The sequence below is a fragment of the Medicago sativa genome, chromosome 3 (assembly GCF_051527215.1).
Source record: "Medicago sativa cultivar Bolivia chromosome 3, Bolivia_mono, whole genome shotgun sequence".
NCBI classification, from domain to species: Eukaryota; Viridiplantae; Streptophyta; class Magnoliopsida; order Fabales; family Fabaceae; genus Medicago; species Medicago sativa.
This window is the reverse complement of record NC_140751.1, coordinates 92,740,522-92,758,413: the sequence shown is the minus strand read 5'-3', so window position 1 is coordinate 92,758,413 and position 17,892 is coordinate 92,740,522. Positions and strand designations below refer to the sequence as shown.

Genomic DNA, 17,892 nt, shown 5'->3' with positions numbered 1-17,892 from the left:
TTTGTAAATATCAACGTGTAAAATGATTTTTTATAAAAAAAATGCATTATTATAAAATAATTAAATTTATGTAGAATTTATTCCTTAAATTTTATTATTAATAATTGTGTCACTAATGATCATTTTACAACCGTTGCATGTGAGAGTTTGACAATCTCTCTTGAAGTTACAAAGTCAATCTCTTACCACTGAGCTCACACGTCTTAAACTTATTCCTTCTATTTTGATAAGACAAAAATGTTATATCACACACTTTTACTTTGGCTTAATTGCACTTTTGGCTCTCTATCTTTCCAAAAGTTGCGATTCTGGACCCAAAGTTTTGACGCCACGTCAGCGAAGACCAAGTCAAAATTGGCCTTGGGGGCCAAAACTGCCAAAGATCCAATACATAAGGGGCAGTTTTGTATTTTCATTAGTTAGGGGTCCAAAATCGCAACTTTTGAAAAGATAGGGGGCCAAAAGTGCAATTAAGCCTTTTACTTTCACAACAAATTACTAATCATACAAAATTCATTATTTGAGAAATCCAGTTATATTTAATTTCATGATGAGAAGATTTTTATTTAATTAATACGAGAATTGAATAATTTTACTAATTTCATAGCGGGTACAGATTTTTGCGAGTCCGGGTACTTAAAAAATGTTATTTTATACTATATTTGTTAATAATTTTACTAAATTCATTCTTCAATTTTTTTTGCTAAATCTATTTAAATTCATCTGCATGTGTATCTATTAATATACAAGTACTTAAAATATGATTTATATTATTTTATTCATGTGTATCCATTAAGATATTCGTTCCATACGAGTTCGTGTTGAATTTTATTTAGGAATACCATGCATAAATTTTGGACATTCTTAATTATATGTATAACCCGGGCAACGCCGGGTAAATACACTAGTTAATATTAGTACAAGTCGGTACTATCAATTTTTGTTAGTAATATATGGGGGTCCTCGTGAGCATAGCTCAGTTGACAGGGACAATGCATTGTTATATGCAGGGACGGGGTTCGAACCCCGAACACCCCATTTATTCATTTTTTTTTTTTTAGGAAACCCCATTTATTCATCTTATAAGGTGAATTCTAGCATAATCTACTTGACAAAAAAAATTGGTGAAAATTAACTCCAAACTCCAAAAATGACAAGGAAATTATAGTCCAAACTCCAAAAATGGCAAGGAGAGAATAGCCAGCCAATTAGAGATGTTGACATGGTGGTTGATGACGTCATACGAGAAATCGTTGTTTTCTTGTACGAAATGCAACCAGCTCTATATCGTCGGCAAAAGTTATGGTGCATAAGGAAATCCTTATGCACCGTGTATAAACACTTCACAACCATCAGATCTAGTGTACACGTGTAATAATCCTAAGCTTCTCAAACTACACCAAATCAAACTTCATTTGCTTCAAGAATTTCTCTCACTAAAACATAAAGATCTCCCTCTCTCTCTCTACAATTCATATGAGTCTTCATCTCTTCCGGCCACACATGATGATTCTGGCGCGGTGGTCGCCGACCAGAGGTGGCAGCGCCGCCGTGCCGGAGAACCAAACTCACCCTTTTTAAAAACTAAAGCCATTTTTCAACATCCATTTTCGTTTTAAAGCCAAATCCGAACTCGGATCGCGCAAAAACACAACGAGAAGGAGTAGATCTAAAGGTTAAAACCGGTTCGTTCCTCTTCTTCCCTCGCGTTTTCTTCTTCTTCTTCGATCCAGTGGCGCTGTGTTGATTGTTATATGTTACTGTTTCGTCACTGTTTGTGTTCACGGTTTCAGATTTGATGTTGTTACTGGATTCAAAATCTTTGTGATGTTAGAGGGATTTATGGCTGGGAAACTGCTGGAAACCATTAAGTACATCTAATGGTTTTGGAGTACAACTGCTGGAAACCATTAAGTACATCTAATGGTTTTCCACATCAAAATGGTTTTGGCATTCCGATACGGTGATGATGACGGTGATGATGATTAACTACGGTGTTGATGATGAGATTGAAGATTCTGGAAACCATTTCCACAGCAAAATGGGTTTGGAGTACAACTCACAGAAACCATTTCCACAGCAAAATGGTTTTGGCATTCCGGCACGGTAATGATGACGGTGATGATGATGAACGACGATGTTGATGATGAGATTGAAGATTCCAGTGGTGATGATGATGAATGACGGTGATGATTCAGTTTATTTCCGCGTTTGGTTCGTTTTGTTATGTTTTGTTTGGTTTCCTTTGGGGGTGTAGGAAGCAATTATGTTGGGATTTATGCACGGTGCATAAGGATTTCCTTATGCACCATAACCGCTCCCTATATCGTCGGGCCTCCAAAATATCGAGCATCCACGAATTTATTTTACGTGTAGTTCAACGACTCTCACACAATCATTTGTTGAGAGTTATTCTTTAGGCATCTGATAATTTCTCAAAGACACCTCAAATTACTCAATACCTCTAGCGGACATTAATTACCGTTTATATCATTTTCTTTTTTATTTTCTAATTGCTAATTAATTTTTTTAATAATTGCTAATTAATTCTTCTTCTTTGCTAATTTGTTAATTTTGAATTTTATTTGTTAATTGCTAATTATCTCATAATATTATTTATCGGTTGTCCTCGTTAGCTTAGCTCAGTTTGTAGGGACAATGCATAATATATGCAAGGTCCGGGTTCAAACCCTGACCACCATAAAAAAAAATTATCAGTACAACTTCAACATTGTAGTTAAATTTCAATGCTGTGAAATTAAACAAGAACATTCATAAATTTTGATATTATTAATTATAATATTGATATTTTTTATATTATTACAATGATGACTATTTTTTACGTTTTTGGTTGTTATTTACGATTTAAATAAAAGATTTCTCTTTTAAACAAATTTACGTTCTTATTTAATTAGAGACCAATTATTTCAATAAGAGTCGGGCCTCCAATTTGATTAGGACGGCCCTCCTAGAAATGATAGGTAAATGGCAAGAGCCAACTAAGCAAAAGATCATGTTCGACACTGGTCCACGACCCAATCCATCGTTATCTCATTGTTCATTCTCCAAAGTCTCTATCCAACATAACTATTCTCTCGTCTTGGATTTCCTGTGACTTTTAATGCACCAATAGCTAGCAACACTTTCGACGACCACCGGAGCGGTGGCCTTGTTTGTGACAACTAGTTTTCCACCATTTTTTTCACCTAGGTAAAAATCTCCCTCCCAAAAAATCCAAACTCTTTAAAATGGCCAAAGAACAACAACCTCGTCCCATGAACATCATTTGTTGCCCTAATCCGATGGACAGCAGAACTGCTTCGCCACCACTTATCACCACCCCCGACAGGTGGTTGCACTACCACTACCAACAATATGAACAAATGATCTCATGTGCAACTTGGTTCGGTTGATGCAAAACCATTACCAAATAATTCATGGAATAAAATCTGTGATTGCAACAAGTTGAAAGCCCGTGACATTAATCAACACGACTAAATGCCTCTAAAATTATACTCCCTCATGTAACACCCTGTTTTCCCAACATAAAAATTTCATATTAAATCAGAGTATTTAAATCATAAACGGAATGTCACATACTACTTTAAAGTCATAAAATAGATATTAATAAATATCCTTCCAGGTTCAACATCATAAAAGTCTGGAAATACGCAGCGGAAATAGTTCGACATGAATAAAGTCTTGGCACGCAGGCCTTATCAGAAAATCTCATAATTTGGTTCAATACTTATTCATAAAAAGTTCATAAAAGACACGTAAGGAATAGATATGAAAGTAAGTCCCATCCGGTTACGTATCAGAGCACCTAGACACAAGTGAGGAGTCCACTCACGAACACTTCTAGTCTTTATTACCTGCAAGTTACCCATACAAAGGGCAACATTTTCAAGCAGAAGGGGTGAGATTTCTCAAACGATAATATTAAACATATAAATCATATAAAGTACATTCAACAACTTAAACATCATTAACATATCTTATACTCCATTAACTAGCATCATTAATCTCCTACATTAGTTATACACTTCATCTTATATCATCCTAATTATAGATGTAAACATCATCATATAACATCAATTACTAATTCATAAACATCAGCATACATCATCAAATATTAATTACAAACATCAACACATATATTAATCACAAACATCAACACATATAATGATCATAAGCATCCACATCAAACACCAAATATAATCATAAGCATCATCATGTATTTCACATAAGTATCATTATCAAAGCATATCATTTATCGAAAACAACTTCATAATTAAGTTCGTAATCAACTTCTTAAACAAACATCATCATTAAATCATCATCAAATATAAGTTATGACAACTCTACAATGCAACAACATCTTCAACAACAACTTAGACAACTTCAACAACAACCTAGACAACTTCAACAACAACTTAGACAACTTCAATATGCATGTGGTACCACCAGGGCATTAAGCCCCCTTCGCTAAGGTCATATTTGGACCTGTCGGACATTAAGCCCCCATCGCTAAGGTCATAAAGAACCTGTCGGGCATTAAACCCCCATCGCTAAGGTCATAAAGAACATGTCGGGCATTAAGCCCCCATCACTGACTATGCAACGACACAATCTTCCTACAACTTGGACAACAACGTGAACATCTTATACAATTTCATTAAAATGGACAACTTCTTAAATCATGACAACTTAGACCGACTTATATATCTTCACTAAGATTCAGCAGCAACAATTGCAGCATATAACAGTGCTAGAATATCATATCATCAATAAGAAATGAATCATATCAACTTAACATCATAGAACATCATAATATTATGTATCATACAATACTCACATAATGTATTCCAACATATCAACAACAATAACCACATATACATTAATCAATTACATTCATATCAAAGTCCAAAACATTCTTCAAAAGCAAATCAAGTTTGATCAATGAGACATAAGCCAAATACTCATAAAACACCTCAACTAAATCCCTAATACTTAAGTTGAAGTTGGGAAATCAACCATAAGTTTTTGGACTAACTTGGGATTAGTTATACTAAGTTTTCTTAAAGTTTTCTGAAGACCCACTTGGACTATTTTCATCAAAACTCAAAATCTACACATAATTTTCTATTCACTCCAAAGCCATTAGAAAGCTAACTCAATTATCTACAACTTTCATGTTTACACCGAGAGCTAATTCAACACGGAAATGGGTGAAAAAGACACAAGAACGCAACAATCGAAGTTCTGACAGCACGCAACGAAAGCACAACAAGCAGTCACCCATGAGGGGCTGCCTTGCTGCGCTCAGGCGTGGAAAACTGCGCCCAGGCGTGGGAAGGCAGTAGCCCACCTGCGACGCAGCTCTGTGCAGTCCCATTTTTTTCGGTTTCACCGTTTCGTCCATAAAAACCTAACCGTTACTCCAAATCCGATTCCGTTTTCGCCTACGCGTTCTATTCGACAAATCCTATCATATTTTACTGAAAAATCATATTTTTAAATCTCCAAAATAGCTTATCCTAGAATCACTTATTTCTCAAAAACACTTAAAATCACTTTTTCTCAGAATCTCAACTTTTCATCCATTCTCATGTTTCTAACCATCAAACTACTTCTAATAACATTCCTATAGGATATCTAAGGTTTGTCGCTCATCAATTCTACGGTTCTTCATCATCTAATCATCAAAATCGCTCATAAACCCTAATTCTTAAACTCACCGACTTCTCATCTAATCATATGTTTTTAAACCTCAAAACTATTCCAATAATCATTCTACGGATTATCTAAGGATTGTTCACAGTTTCTACATCAATCTAACAATTTTCATCCATTAATCCTCAATTCTTCACTCAAAACCCTAATCCTCTTAATCTCACAAACTCTCCCCAACTTTGGTAGATGTAATCTAATGATTTACAACTTAATATTAAAGCAAGATAGTCTCACCATTACCTTAATTTTGCAGAAATCGCAGCTCTCTCTTCTTCTCTTCTTCTCTTGGCTTTTCTCCTCTTTTCTCCAAAACTTGAACGTACGTTGTCAACTATTCTCTCAACCTAGCTTCCTCTATTTATAACCTTTCTATTCTTTCTAAATCTATTTGGGCCCAACAACTTATTATTCTTTCTATTATTCTAACCCCCAATTCTACTTACACTAATAATTCTCATATTCTAATAAATAATAGAATAATGCCACATAATAAAATACTAACACCTCATATAAATAATTAAATCACATAAATAGATTCTAACTTAATAAAAATAATTAAATAAAAAGGAGGGTGTTACACCTCCAATCCTATTTACAAGAAACAATTTACTTTTTAGATACATTAAATAATTTATGTATTTGGTTTAGGTTCTTGACTAGATACATACATTATTCAATGTATCTAAAAAGTCAACTTTCTCTTGTAAATAGGACCGGAGGGAGTAAAAGATAATCAATCATAGAGACGGAATAATGTATAAAACTTGTGTCAACAAGTTATAAAAGTAGCATATCCTCAACTAGATGAATATTTTATACTCCATCCGTTTCAAAATGAGTGTCACTTTAGCCAAAAAAAATTGTTTCAAAATGAATGTCACTTTCATTTCCAATACAACTTTAATTTTTTTCTTCCAACTTTACCCTCAATAAATACTCCAACTTTTATCTCACACAATATTCAATGCAACTTTAATTTTGTCTTTCTCTTATAAAGTAAGGGTAGTTTAGTAAAAGCGTTATATCCAATGATTATTTTATTCCATTTCTTAATATGTGTGCGAAAGCCTAAAGCGACACTCATTTTGAAACGGAGTGAGTATCATTGTTAAAAGTTAAGGTAATGTGTGTCCTTAATAAGAGGATGCAGTTGCTAGTTACCATATAGGTATGCAATTAGCTTAATAATGACAATCGAGAACGAAAGTAAAGGAAAGAAAAATAAACTTAATCAATTTGTTGCCAAAAGACCTCAAAGGAATCAGCTAATAAGGCGAGAAATAATTGGGGAGGAGGAGAAGTCCATGTAGTCAATGGATCGACATTCGTAGCCCCAAACTTAGTTAGCCAATCAACATATTCATTGTCTCATCTTAAAGTATGGATAAAGGAGATCGTCCAAGGATGAGAGGAGATCTTCCTAATGGGAGAAAGAATAGTCTCATGGGGATGAAAATCGGAGTTATGAACATCTTCAATCAAATGTAGAGCCGCTTTAGAATCAGATTCTCAAATAATATACCCATGACCAAGTCTCATGCCAATTGAAGGCCTCACCAAATGGTTCAGAGTTCAACAAACATATTAAATAATGTACTAAAAAAACCATAAAAAACAATAATTCAAATCTCATTAGAGTCTCTCAAGAGGTCACTAAAACTGACATTACATGGATTGTCAAAGGAAGAAACCATCCATATTGACTTTGATATAACCATCACGGGTGGGTACCAATGACCATGATGAAGGACATAACAATCCTCATGTCGAGCAAGAGCATTTATCATAGAAGAATGATATGAAAAATACTATTAATTGAAGTCCAATTATCCTTCTTAATATGTTTAAAAATCTCTTCATTTTTGTTCCTCAATATCTCCCAACAAATAACTATGAAAAGCGAACATGTCTTAGACATAATATGATGCTTTGACCAAACCTCTCAACTATTAATTGAGAGAAGAAGCTAATCGTTAACCAACATTTTGTTGAATTGTTAATCCATAAAGTGAATAAAAGTTAGTAAGATTTGGATAAGCTTTGTTTAGAAAATTAGTTGGTTTGTTAAGCTTCTTAACTAACAAATTACTTCTAGAAATAAGTGATAAAAGTTTTTAGGATTCAGCCATGGATCAGTAGATACAAGTTATAGCATATCAGTATCAAAGAAGGAAGAAGAATTTGTGTACCTTGTAGATTTAGGATTCATGAAGGATGGCTCTCAGAAGGATGAGAGGGATGACTACCCTCATTCCGATTAGGTTTGCACCATGCTGCTGGTCAGAATGATTAACCGTCTGATGGGATGACGTTTAAATAGCTAAACGGCTGAGGGCAGGGACCTCTCATTGGGCTTAGCTAAATGGTCCAACCCATCACGGTCCATTTAGAAAGAATAGCCCAATCACACATATTCATCAACTAATTAGTGCTTAACACAATAGACCATAATTTATATTATGACATTAACTTATGATAATTGATTATTGTCGATCCATAATTGATTAATTAAATAATTAATCCAACAATCTCCCACTTGGATGACAATACTCAATTACTAAAAAAACATCACATTTCACTTTTCATAAAGAATTTTAATTTTAAAATTATATGTATGGTCAAAGCACTAATCATTCAAAAGAGAAGCAAGCTTTAATGCTGTAGAAATTGAATCCGATAGGGGAAACAAATCTTACAGATCAAAGACTCACTTTTCTAACAAACGATGAATTTATAGTGACACTTTGAATTAAAAGAATGTGTCATTAAAGAATGGCCCAAGCATTTTAAAAATGCTTTAACAAACTCCCACTAACCCAAAATATCATAGACTTAATCAAATCATTATGAGTTACAATACTCGTACATACAAGTCTGTGGTTAGTGGTTCTGCCAATGAGTTTTCAATTTTATAAAAGTCATATATCCACACAGGTCTAAGAATAGTAATTACTTATAGGGATAGCCTATTAAGAGAGTGTAATTACATTTAATCAAAATCGATAAATGTTCTACGACATTCAATTAATCCAAGTTTTAGCAAAAAGAAATGTGACTATGAAAATCCATAAGAAAATAGGAAATTCAAGAATCTCCAAATTGGATCAACATAGACACTTACTTAGTTTAAAGAAAATAAAATGTGGATTAATGTGGCCACTAGAATGTCAATAATAAATGAACATTTATGATTATCTCAGTTTATAAGTACTTCAAGAACACAATATCATACTCGATAGGAGTATTGATATTATACATTGTACTTATTATTTATGACCTCATAAAATGTGGAATGTTGGTAAAAGAGAAGCACAATATATATTTGCATGCTAAGAGGTTATTGTGCATATTCCAACAAAATTGACTTAAGCATCTAATTATGATGCTTATTGAGATTAAAAGAATTTTAATATATATCTCAATATATTAGAATGAGACTATGTTTAAAGTCTCTTAGGCTATGCCATATTTTATAGTGTGCACAAGAGTATATGGCAATGACGAGAATAATATTGTGTACACATTTCTCTTGATCTCACATATATATATAAACAAGAGTGAGATTTCTCATTTGAGCTCATAATATATAGTGTTGTGTACACACTCCCACTGATCCCACATATATATAAAAAAAGAGTAAGTGAGATTCTCATTAGTGATCACTGATATATAGAAATATTTTAATAATGTAGTAATCAATTCGACAGCGGGATACTTGAGTGCAAGATTATCAACATAAGTGGTTATATAATGTTAAATAATAGACTTTCATGAACTCAACCACATATTTTGCACATGAGTATAGCAGAATCATTAACACAAGTGGTAACTCAATGATAGTATGAAACCCTATGTATATATAATTTATTAATGGCAGATATTATTAAGAATTGGGTTTCGTAGTTAACCACATATTCTGCATTTAGAATTAAGGAGAATGTAAATTTTCATTTAAGAATTTTATAACACAACATCTCCTTTTTTCACAATTAAAATTCCAAAGAATTTTATAAATATAGTAACCTTTATATGACAGAGTATGATGATTATATAAAAAGTTTTATCATCATATGAGTGAGATTAAGTCTCTAGTATTATAAATAGGATATGAGACTCATATGAGTGAGATTTAGTCTCTAAAATCATAAAATAGGATATGAGACTCTATATACAATTTTAGTAACTCACTCAAAATTCAAGTGCTACAATTATAATTTCACACATTTGAGAAAAGATTAGGTTACAAGCAGCGGAAATGCATGAGACTTATATTTTATTATTATTGAGGATATAAGAGAAAATAGTCATAACCTTCCAATATTAAAGAATAGCTATAATATAAAATATGTCAAAATATAATAAAATTAAATATCTCAAATATACCATTTATAATTATTTAGAATAGTGGTTTAAATAAAATTTTCTCAATTGAGTTGTTAAGAATTTTGGGATTTTGACATATTGCTTTTACAGAGTTTACATTGATATGAAATAATATGGAAGTGTATAATAATTTATGAGAAAATAATATAACTAATATCCTCAATATAAGTCTCTACATTAATTTTATATCTAAAGGTATAAAATAAATAAATATATTTGTTTATGAGATATAGTTAATTGACATGCAGAATTTTCCTCGCTTGTTAAAGAATTATATGTTCTCCACTTGGTGAGAATGATAGTTAAACTAATAAGGTATTTTTCTTACCCGTAAAAGGATGATTATGTTAAGTAATCTCATACCGATAGGGTATGTCCATCACGTTACACAATACATAGCAAGGTAGTAAGGATTCTCCCACTTGATAGAGAATAGATAATGATAGTTGAATTAAAAAGTTTGAAAGATACTTTAAATAAAATATTCAACTATTTCTCTATCACAAAATGATATGTTAAGTAACGTCACACCGATAGGGTATGTCCGTCACTCACATAACAAAGGGATAATAGCAATCCAAAATATTTATATATATATAAAAATAACATTTAAGCAGAAATTTAATTCAAAATTAGAATAATATTGGATTGCAAAATTTATATAATTTTCTACATGTCTTTTAATAGAGTAACTTACTTATTGTAATCTCATTCGAGATCTTAAGGATAATAAGTAAGAACTATATCATCACAATGTACAATTCTTATGTCTCAAAAAATTTAAATATTGATAGGGTACTCTAATTATATTTGACATAAGTATAAAAATTAAGGTACATTGAATAATAGCAATTATATTAATAACAACACACCGATAGGGTATGACTGTCACCAATATAATGCTAATCTATTTAACAAAATTTGCATAATTGTATCCACGATAGGTGAGATTACAGTTACACAAATCAATAAAGTTTATGCTTAAGAGAATATGATAAAAATGATATCATGCATAAACAATTGTACTTAATTTACTCGACTTCGGCCATATTCAAATAATAGAATGACATGCTTAACAATATTTTAAATTAGCATATCATAAATATGACTTTAGAATTTCTTTTATATGAAGTAGTAAAATAACAAAAGTTATTATTTGGAATACAAGTGTGTCAAATAGTTTTCTAATTTATCCAGAATAGAACTCTTAGAATAAAATTTTAAATACTCCCACTATAAACTAGAATTAGAATATAAATACAAAAGGAGTATTATAGTAAAATATATAAGAATTATAGAGTTCTATTTAGAATATTCTGGAAAAAGGATTTCACTTCTATATAGGATATCATAATTGCACAACAAAAGAGAAGAATGAATAAATGTTTTCATATGTGCAATAATATACGATAAGTCACAAGAGGATAAAAAATAATTAAATCACGACTTACCTCGCAGTGTGTGACATTCATCCTTATGCTTAGAGCTAGTGATTTTTGATGACTTAACGAGAATATCTTATAATATAGGCATCTCAATGAATACAGAATAAGCAATTATAAATAAATGTGTATGAGACTCTAATTATAAATCAATATGATTTATATAAGAATTCAGATGTAAGGATGATAAATATTTTAAAATTGTCTCAATTCTTAATATGTTGTTTTGATAATATTTAACGGATAAACAACAAAGAGACGTGCAAATATAGTTCATAGTTAGAATTTTAGCATAAAAATGCAACTATGCATCATTCAATATATATAAAATATTTAGTATAATATTATTGTGATCCAAGTACTTAATTGCGACAAGACATGTTAATAGTATTTGTCACAAAATTTAGAGTAGTAAATTACGGGTCTAGATTAGAGAGTATAGTAGAAAGTATAATGTATATTAAAGAGAAATATGCCAATTTTAGATTCAATTAATATAAATGGCATATATAATATACAACTTACTATACTCATTTTGAAAACATAATATTATTAGGACCCTTTTAAATCAATTTGTGACAAGAATCAGGGACAAGTGTCTAAGTTTATATATGTCGCAAAAAGAATGATCAATTAGAAAACTTTGGATATTTATGCTAATACAATATGAAAGAAAGAATATATTAAATTCAATATATTTGGCATTAGAATTAATAAAATCGAGCCTTCTAAAAATTCACAATATTAACATTTTAATTTATTAGATAGTTAGTGTTACTAATATAAGAGAGAAATTTCAAAAATAGTTTAGGCTCAAATATTGAGAATATATGATTTTAAGAGAAATTATTCTCAACGATCCTTTTAAGTTTTTGACAAAATTTTGAAACCCACAAATCAAGAATATATATCCTATAATAGTCAAATTATTCTTTTGAAACACACAAATCAAGAATATATATCCTATAATAGTCAATTATTCTTTACTTAATAAATTGTTGAGGGCATCGACAAATCCCAAAATATAATAATTTATATAGAATATTTGATGCAAGAATATATATGATCGAGTCTGAGAATTTTCATAATCATAACACTTTAAAAGAATATATTTCATAAGTGTTATTACTATAAAAAAAGTATTTTAGACTCAAATATAGATGATATATGATTTAAAAAAGTACATGATTCTCATATCAATTTACATCAAATATTTAGAGGTTTCATAAAGGAATTTAAATCCCATAAACCAAGGGTGTAAAATAAATCATATTCTTTTAAGAATATTTTTGGGTGCAAAAGAAAATTATGATTTTATTCTAAATAATAGAATATTTATTGGTTAATGGGGTAAACAATTTGTCATTGACACATCAATTTGGAGAGTGAGACATGCTTCATGTGTCAACAAAGAGTAAGGAATATTCAATAAAATTTTCACACAAATTTAACATGTGAGAGTATGATATTTAAAATATAATATACCCCAAATAAATTAGACAAATATTTATAGCTGTCAAAATTTCCAAAAGTCATACCAAAAAAACCAAAACACAAGAATATAATTATAATTTTTTTTTTCGCAGAAACAAACAATTTTGGAACATTTTGCACTATACACCTCTCCCACGCACCAAAAACACGTAAAGGTTTTTTTTTTTTTTGCACGCGTGTACTCACACGCTGGGTTTTCTACGCCCGGACACCTGAAAAACGGGTTGAAACGACCCGCGACTGATCCGATTCGATATTGCTCATTGGTGGACGAAATTGAATGATTCAAGTGGCGTTGAAATCGCGATTGAGTGAAAGAGGGAAGCCACATATCAATTTTGTGAATTATCAACTCAATCAGAGATTAAAAAATTAGGGTTCTTGACACAAAAATATAAATCAATGATTTCTTAATTCTTATAGAATATCCAGCGATTTACCTTTTATTAGAAGAAAAAAAAACCCTTTAGAAATCATCAAAATTGTTCATGAGGCAAAAGATTTAATCGTACGCTATTTTAAAAAAAAAGGTAAAGGATGTCAAACATGAATCCTATAATCTGAATCTTATGCACAATTTCATATTACTATCCATATCAATCATAAGTAATACGATAATAAGACATGCATCCTCTGATTCAATTATTCGATAATACCATGGACGAAACAAATATATAGCACATATAAATTCAGTTCAGAATTCACGTTTCACGTTTATGCATACAGTTAATCCATCAATAGAGTAATAGCCGTAATATGTATTTAATAGGCTCTGATACCAATTGATAAAAGTTTTTAGGATTCAGCCATGGATCAGTAGATACAAGTTATAGCATATCAGTATCAAAGAAGGAAGAAGAATTTGTGTACCTTGTAGATTTAGGATTCATGAAGGATGGCTCTCAGAAGGATGAGAGGGATGACTACCCTCATTCCGATTAGGTTTGCACCATGCTGCTGGTCAGAATGATTAACCGTCTGATGGGATGACGTTTAAATAGCTAAACGGCTGAGGGCAAGGACCTCTCATTGGGCTTAGCTAAATGGTCCAACCCATCACGGTCCATTTAGAAAGAATAGCCCAATCACACATATTCATCAACTAATTAGTGCTTAACACAATAGACCATAATTTATATTATGACATTAACTTATGATAATTGATTATTGTCGATCCATAATTGATTAATTAAATAATTAATCCAACAATAAGTTGTAAAATCCATCGTTCATTAACTAATGAAAAGTATAGTTACAACAAACTCTCCTCTCTCTCACTTATATTCTTCATCTCTCTAAATGAGTCATCATTCTCTAAAGATTCTTTCTTTCTCTTAGATTATTGGATATGCAAGAAATGTGTGTTGCGCTAACAATTAGCATCAAGATCTTTAAATAAGTTAACGAACTTAATTTCCAGCTCATTTGGTTCATGAACCAAATTCAACGAATCAATTGTCGAGTCGAGTTTCGAACTTTATTCGAGTTGTCTAGGTTCATTGTCAGCCCTTATGTAGCCCAAAGATTGACCATTCATTTGAAGTAACAAATTTCAATCATTTGGTCAGAATCATTTGGAAGGTACTAGGGCTTTGAAGTAACATAATATCAAAAGTTTCATGATAAAACTAACATCTACAATTTAATCATCGTCTATAATTTCTCAGCGTAATGTGTATAAAATAAAATACAGTTCCTAATTTAATTTCACAAAAAATTACCCAAAAAAAGAATATTTGAGTCAATGGAGGAACACAAAGTGAAGACTGAAGAGAGCTATGCAGTAGTAGAGGCATTAAATGTCCGTGTGCCCAACCAGTTTTAATGTTTACCACTATATTCCTTCTGATTTTATATCCTTCCAATTACCTTGGCAGGTGTTAGATATCATGAGTTGTTAAAGAAATTAGAGGAAGTCTACCAAAATTTATTAAAATACACAAGTATGAACTCTTCGAAAAAGAAAAAGAAAAAAAACATCTATGACATATGGAAACATATGGAAAGGCAGGTAAATCATCTACCTACATTCCCATTTTACTAACATCATATTGTCAGAAAAAATATCGCCCACACATGGATCATATCCAAACATAGGACTATCTTCATCATAAACACGTGATATATTAAAAAATAAATTCCCTATTTATCTATTGGCGATCGAATATAGTGTGGCACGCTAAAATCACCCAGCAAGAGGATTGAGCACCTGTCCAACAAAGATGATTGTTCCAGTCAATTCTTCTCTAATCATAAACAAGAAAGGGTGGTCAGCTACAAAGTCTAGTCGAGTTGGAAAACTCATGGCACTGCTAGTGATTACTTCAGCTGCGGTGGCTGCAACAGCTTCGGTGCCTTCTTCATTTACGTCAATAAAAGACTTGTGAATGATTTTAGAAATACATAGGTTTTGAGTAGAGTTCACCATTTTAGTCAGACCTCCATTGGTGAAAGGTAAAACCACGCCTAGCTCCTTCAGCATATCAGAAGTTTCAAGTCCAAATGAAATATTGAACCTTGGGATCCTAAAGTCGCCTACTTCCACTCTATCATGTGGAAGCTTGTGTTTTAGTGACTCAGATTCAGAAGCCAATTTCTCAAGCAAAGTTGGCAGCCCATCTTTTGCATTTGGAAGAAAAAAGTACATAGTAAATTGACGCTTATCTTCGCCTTGCTTGTAAGGAAGGCCAAGAACTTTAAAATCATCGAAAGCTCTAATATATTGTTCTTCCTTACGAGTCATGAAGGGAACATTAACCGAGTTTCCATTCAAAAGGTGAAAATCATAGTCTTTCGTTTTCGAAGCATCAAACTTATCATTCCACATTCCTTTGAAGTATAGTGCATTAGCAATGATTAGCCTGGTTAAGCTGTTAACCGACCGTGGAGGAAGAAGTTCTTTAATAAGACCATTTGTCTCTTTTGCAGCCCATAAATTAACTTCTTTGGCCACTTCACTTGCCTTTCAAACCATATCAAAATTCAAAATCAATTATTCAAATAGATAATAAGTTGAGTTCTTTTCACAAGTATTGCAATACAAAATTTTAACAAAATCAGGGCATGCATTTGAATTTTGTAGTGAAAAGAGAGCAGATATAGAAACATACCTTGTTCTTGAAATCAACAGAATACAAATTTGCTTTATAATCATTAGACACAATTTGTTTAAAGGAAGGCTGAAGAGAAATGGTTTTTTCCACCCACACACCATCGACAAAAGAGAGACGAGGTCCTCCAGCGGGAGCACCGTCTTTGAGAATGACGGAGACGAGCTTAGAGGCGAAGGAGTTGAGTTGATCGGTGGAGTTGGATTGGAGGAAGTCAAGAAGCTGTTGTTGTGTGGAGCCGTCAGAACCAGCAGCAATGATGCTTAGTACAACTTGGAGCGAAAGTGGCGATAACACCATGTTCTTGTTCCGGTGAGATTCTTTGGAGAAAAGATGTTTGGCGATGGTGAGGGAAACGCTGCTATGGTGGTTGTTGGCGGATTCGGATCGAAGGAAGTCGAGAAGCTGCTGATGTTGAGTGGGATCGATTTGGATATCGCTCGGAGTTGTATTCGGTATCATGATTTTTGGAGCGAGCATGACTAAACAAAGCATGATGTTGCACACGAAGAGCGTGAAGTAGCAGGCAAGGTCGATTGGTTTCCGAGAAAACTTCATTCTTCTTTTTGCGGCACGGCACACAACAAAGAAGAAGAAGAAGAAAGTACGGAAGATCTCAATTGACCTAATTTGAGGATCTTGCTTGTATGTATAATCAAATGCAATATTTTATTCTTTATTTTCAAATATAATGAAAAAGATCTCCCCAATTAATATTAGTAGGTCGGTGTTATCAAATTTTTTTTTTTTCAATAACCTAGTATGAAAAAAATACAATCCAATCTTTGAAAACAATTACCACAATGAAGAAGTGTTATGGACACCTTTTTTAACATTCACTCTCTTATTGATTGAAATTCATGCAAATAACACACATTAAAAATAGACTCACCTGGATTTTTCCCAAATAAGAGAGTGAATGTAAAGAGAGCTAAAATGAAAACACACACCACATTAACACCATTTGGGATTGCGCTATTCTATTTGAGAATGGCTTGGCTTCCACCTAGATGGCGGCATTCAACTATGTTTTCATTTTTATTTTATTTTTGTCTAAATTTGTTTTACAAATTCTAGATAGAAATCACAATTCTTACTCTCCTCTTCTTACAATTTCCTTCATACCATTTTCTCCAGGGCCGTTCCTGAGTAACTAGAGGCTCGGTTCTAATGTAAAAATAGGCCCTTAATAAGAAAAAACATAATTTTTTTTAAAGAGCAATTATCAATTTAAATTGAAAATAAGATCCGTAAAGATAAAAAAAATCATTATTGTAACTAACACATAAAAAACCAATATTCTAATCAATATTATAAAAATACAACTTCAAACGAACAACTTTATCAATTTTCTAGGTTGTTATTTTCCTTAATTTGTACAAAGGCAAAAATAAAAGGTTTATAATGTTTTTTTAGATCCCTCAAAAAAAATGTTTTTTTAGAGAATAATTATAATGTTTGTTCTTTCAAATAAAAAATTATGACATTTGTTGTTAATGCTTTAAAATTATATTGTGCTTTCATTTCTAAATATACAATCCAATATGTTAAGGAGAATTTGGTTGAATTGAAGAGAAGATTGAGGAGCCTCAAATCCATAATAAATTTTGTCCAAGTCAAAAAGGCCTCTCATACTAAAAAATAATAATTAAAGAAAAACGGTTTCTGGGTTAATTAGAAGAAAAAAGGAAAAAATAAAAAGATTAATGAACAAAAAGACTTGAGTT

At 31.8% G+C, this 17,892-nt stretch overlaps 1 protein-coding gene across 1 annotated transcript; it reads right to left on the bottom strand.

Annotated features, from left to right (window-relative positions):
• Positions 1–14,949: 14,949 nt before the first annotated feature.
• Positions 14,950–16,743, bottom strand: LOC146942028 (serpin-ZX-like). Its single transcript, XM_085758026.1, has 2 exons — positions 16,166–16,743; positions 14,950–16,017 (listed from the first exon to the last, which is right to left on the bottom strand). Exons 1-2 carry the CDS (start codon positions 16,721–16,723, stop codon positions 15,241–15,243), a joined length of 1,335 nt encoding a protein of 444 aa, XP_085614152.1. The 5' UTR covers positions 16,724–16,743; the 3' UTR covers positions 14,950–15,240.
• Positions 16,744–17,892: the final 1,149 nt, after the last annotated feature.

Excerpts from the sequence above, each read along its gene's own strand:
- LOC146942028 (XM_085758026.1), bottom strand. The coding sequence starts at position 16,723 with ATGAAGTTTTCTCGGAAACCAATCGACCTTGCCTGCTACTTCACGCTC. Across the intron at positions 16,018-16,165 it reads CTGTTGATTTCAAGAACAAG|GCAAGTGAAGTGGCCAAAGA; the intron begins GTATGTTTCTAT and ends ATGGTTTGAAAG.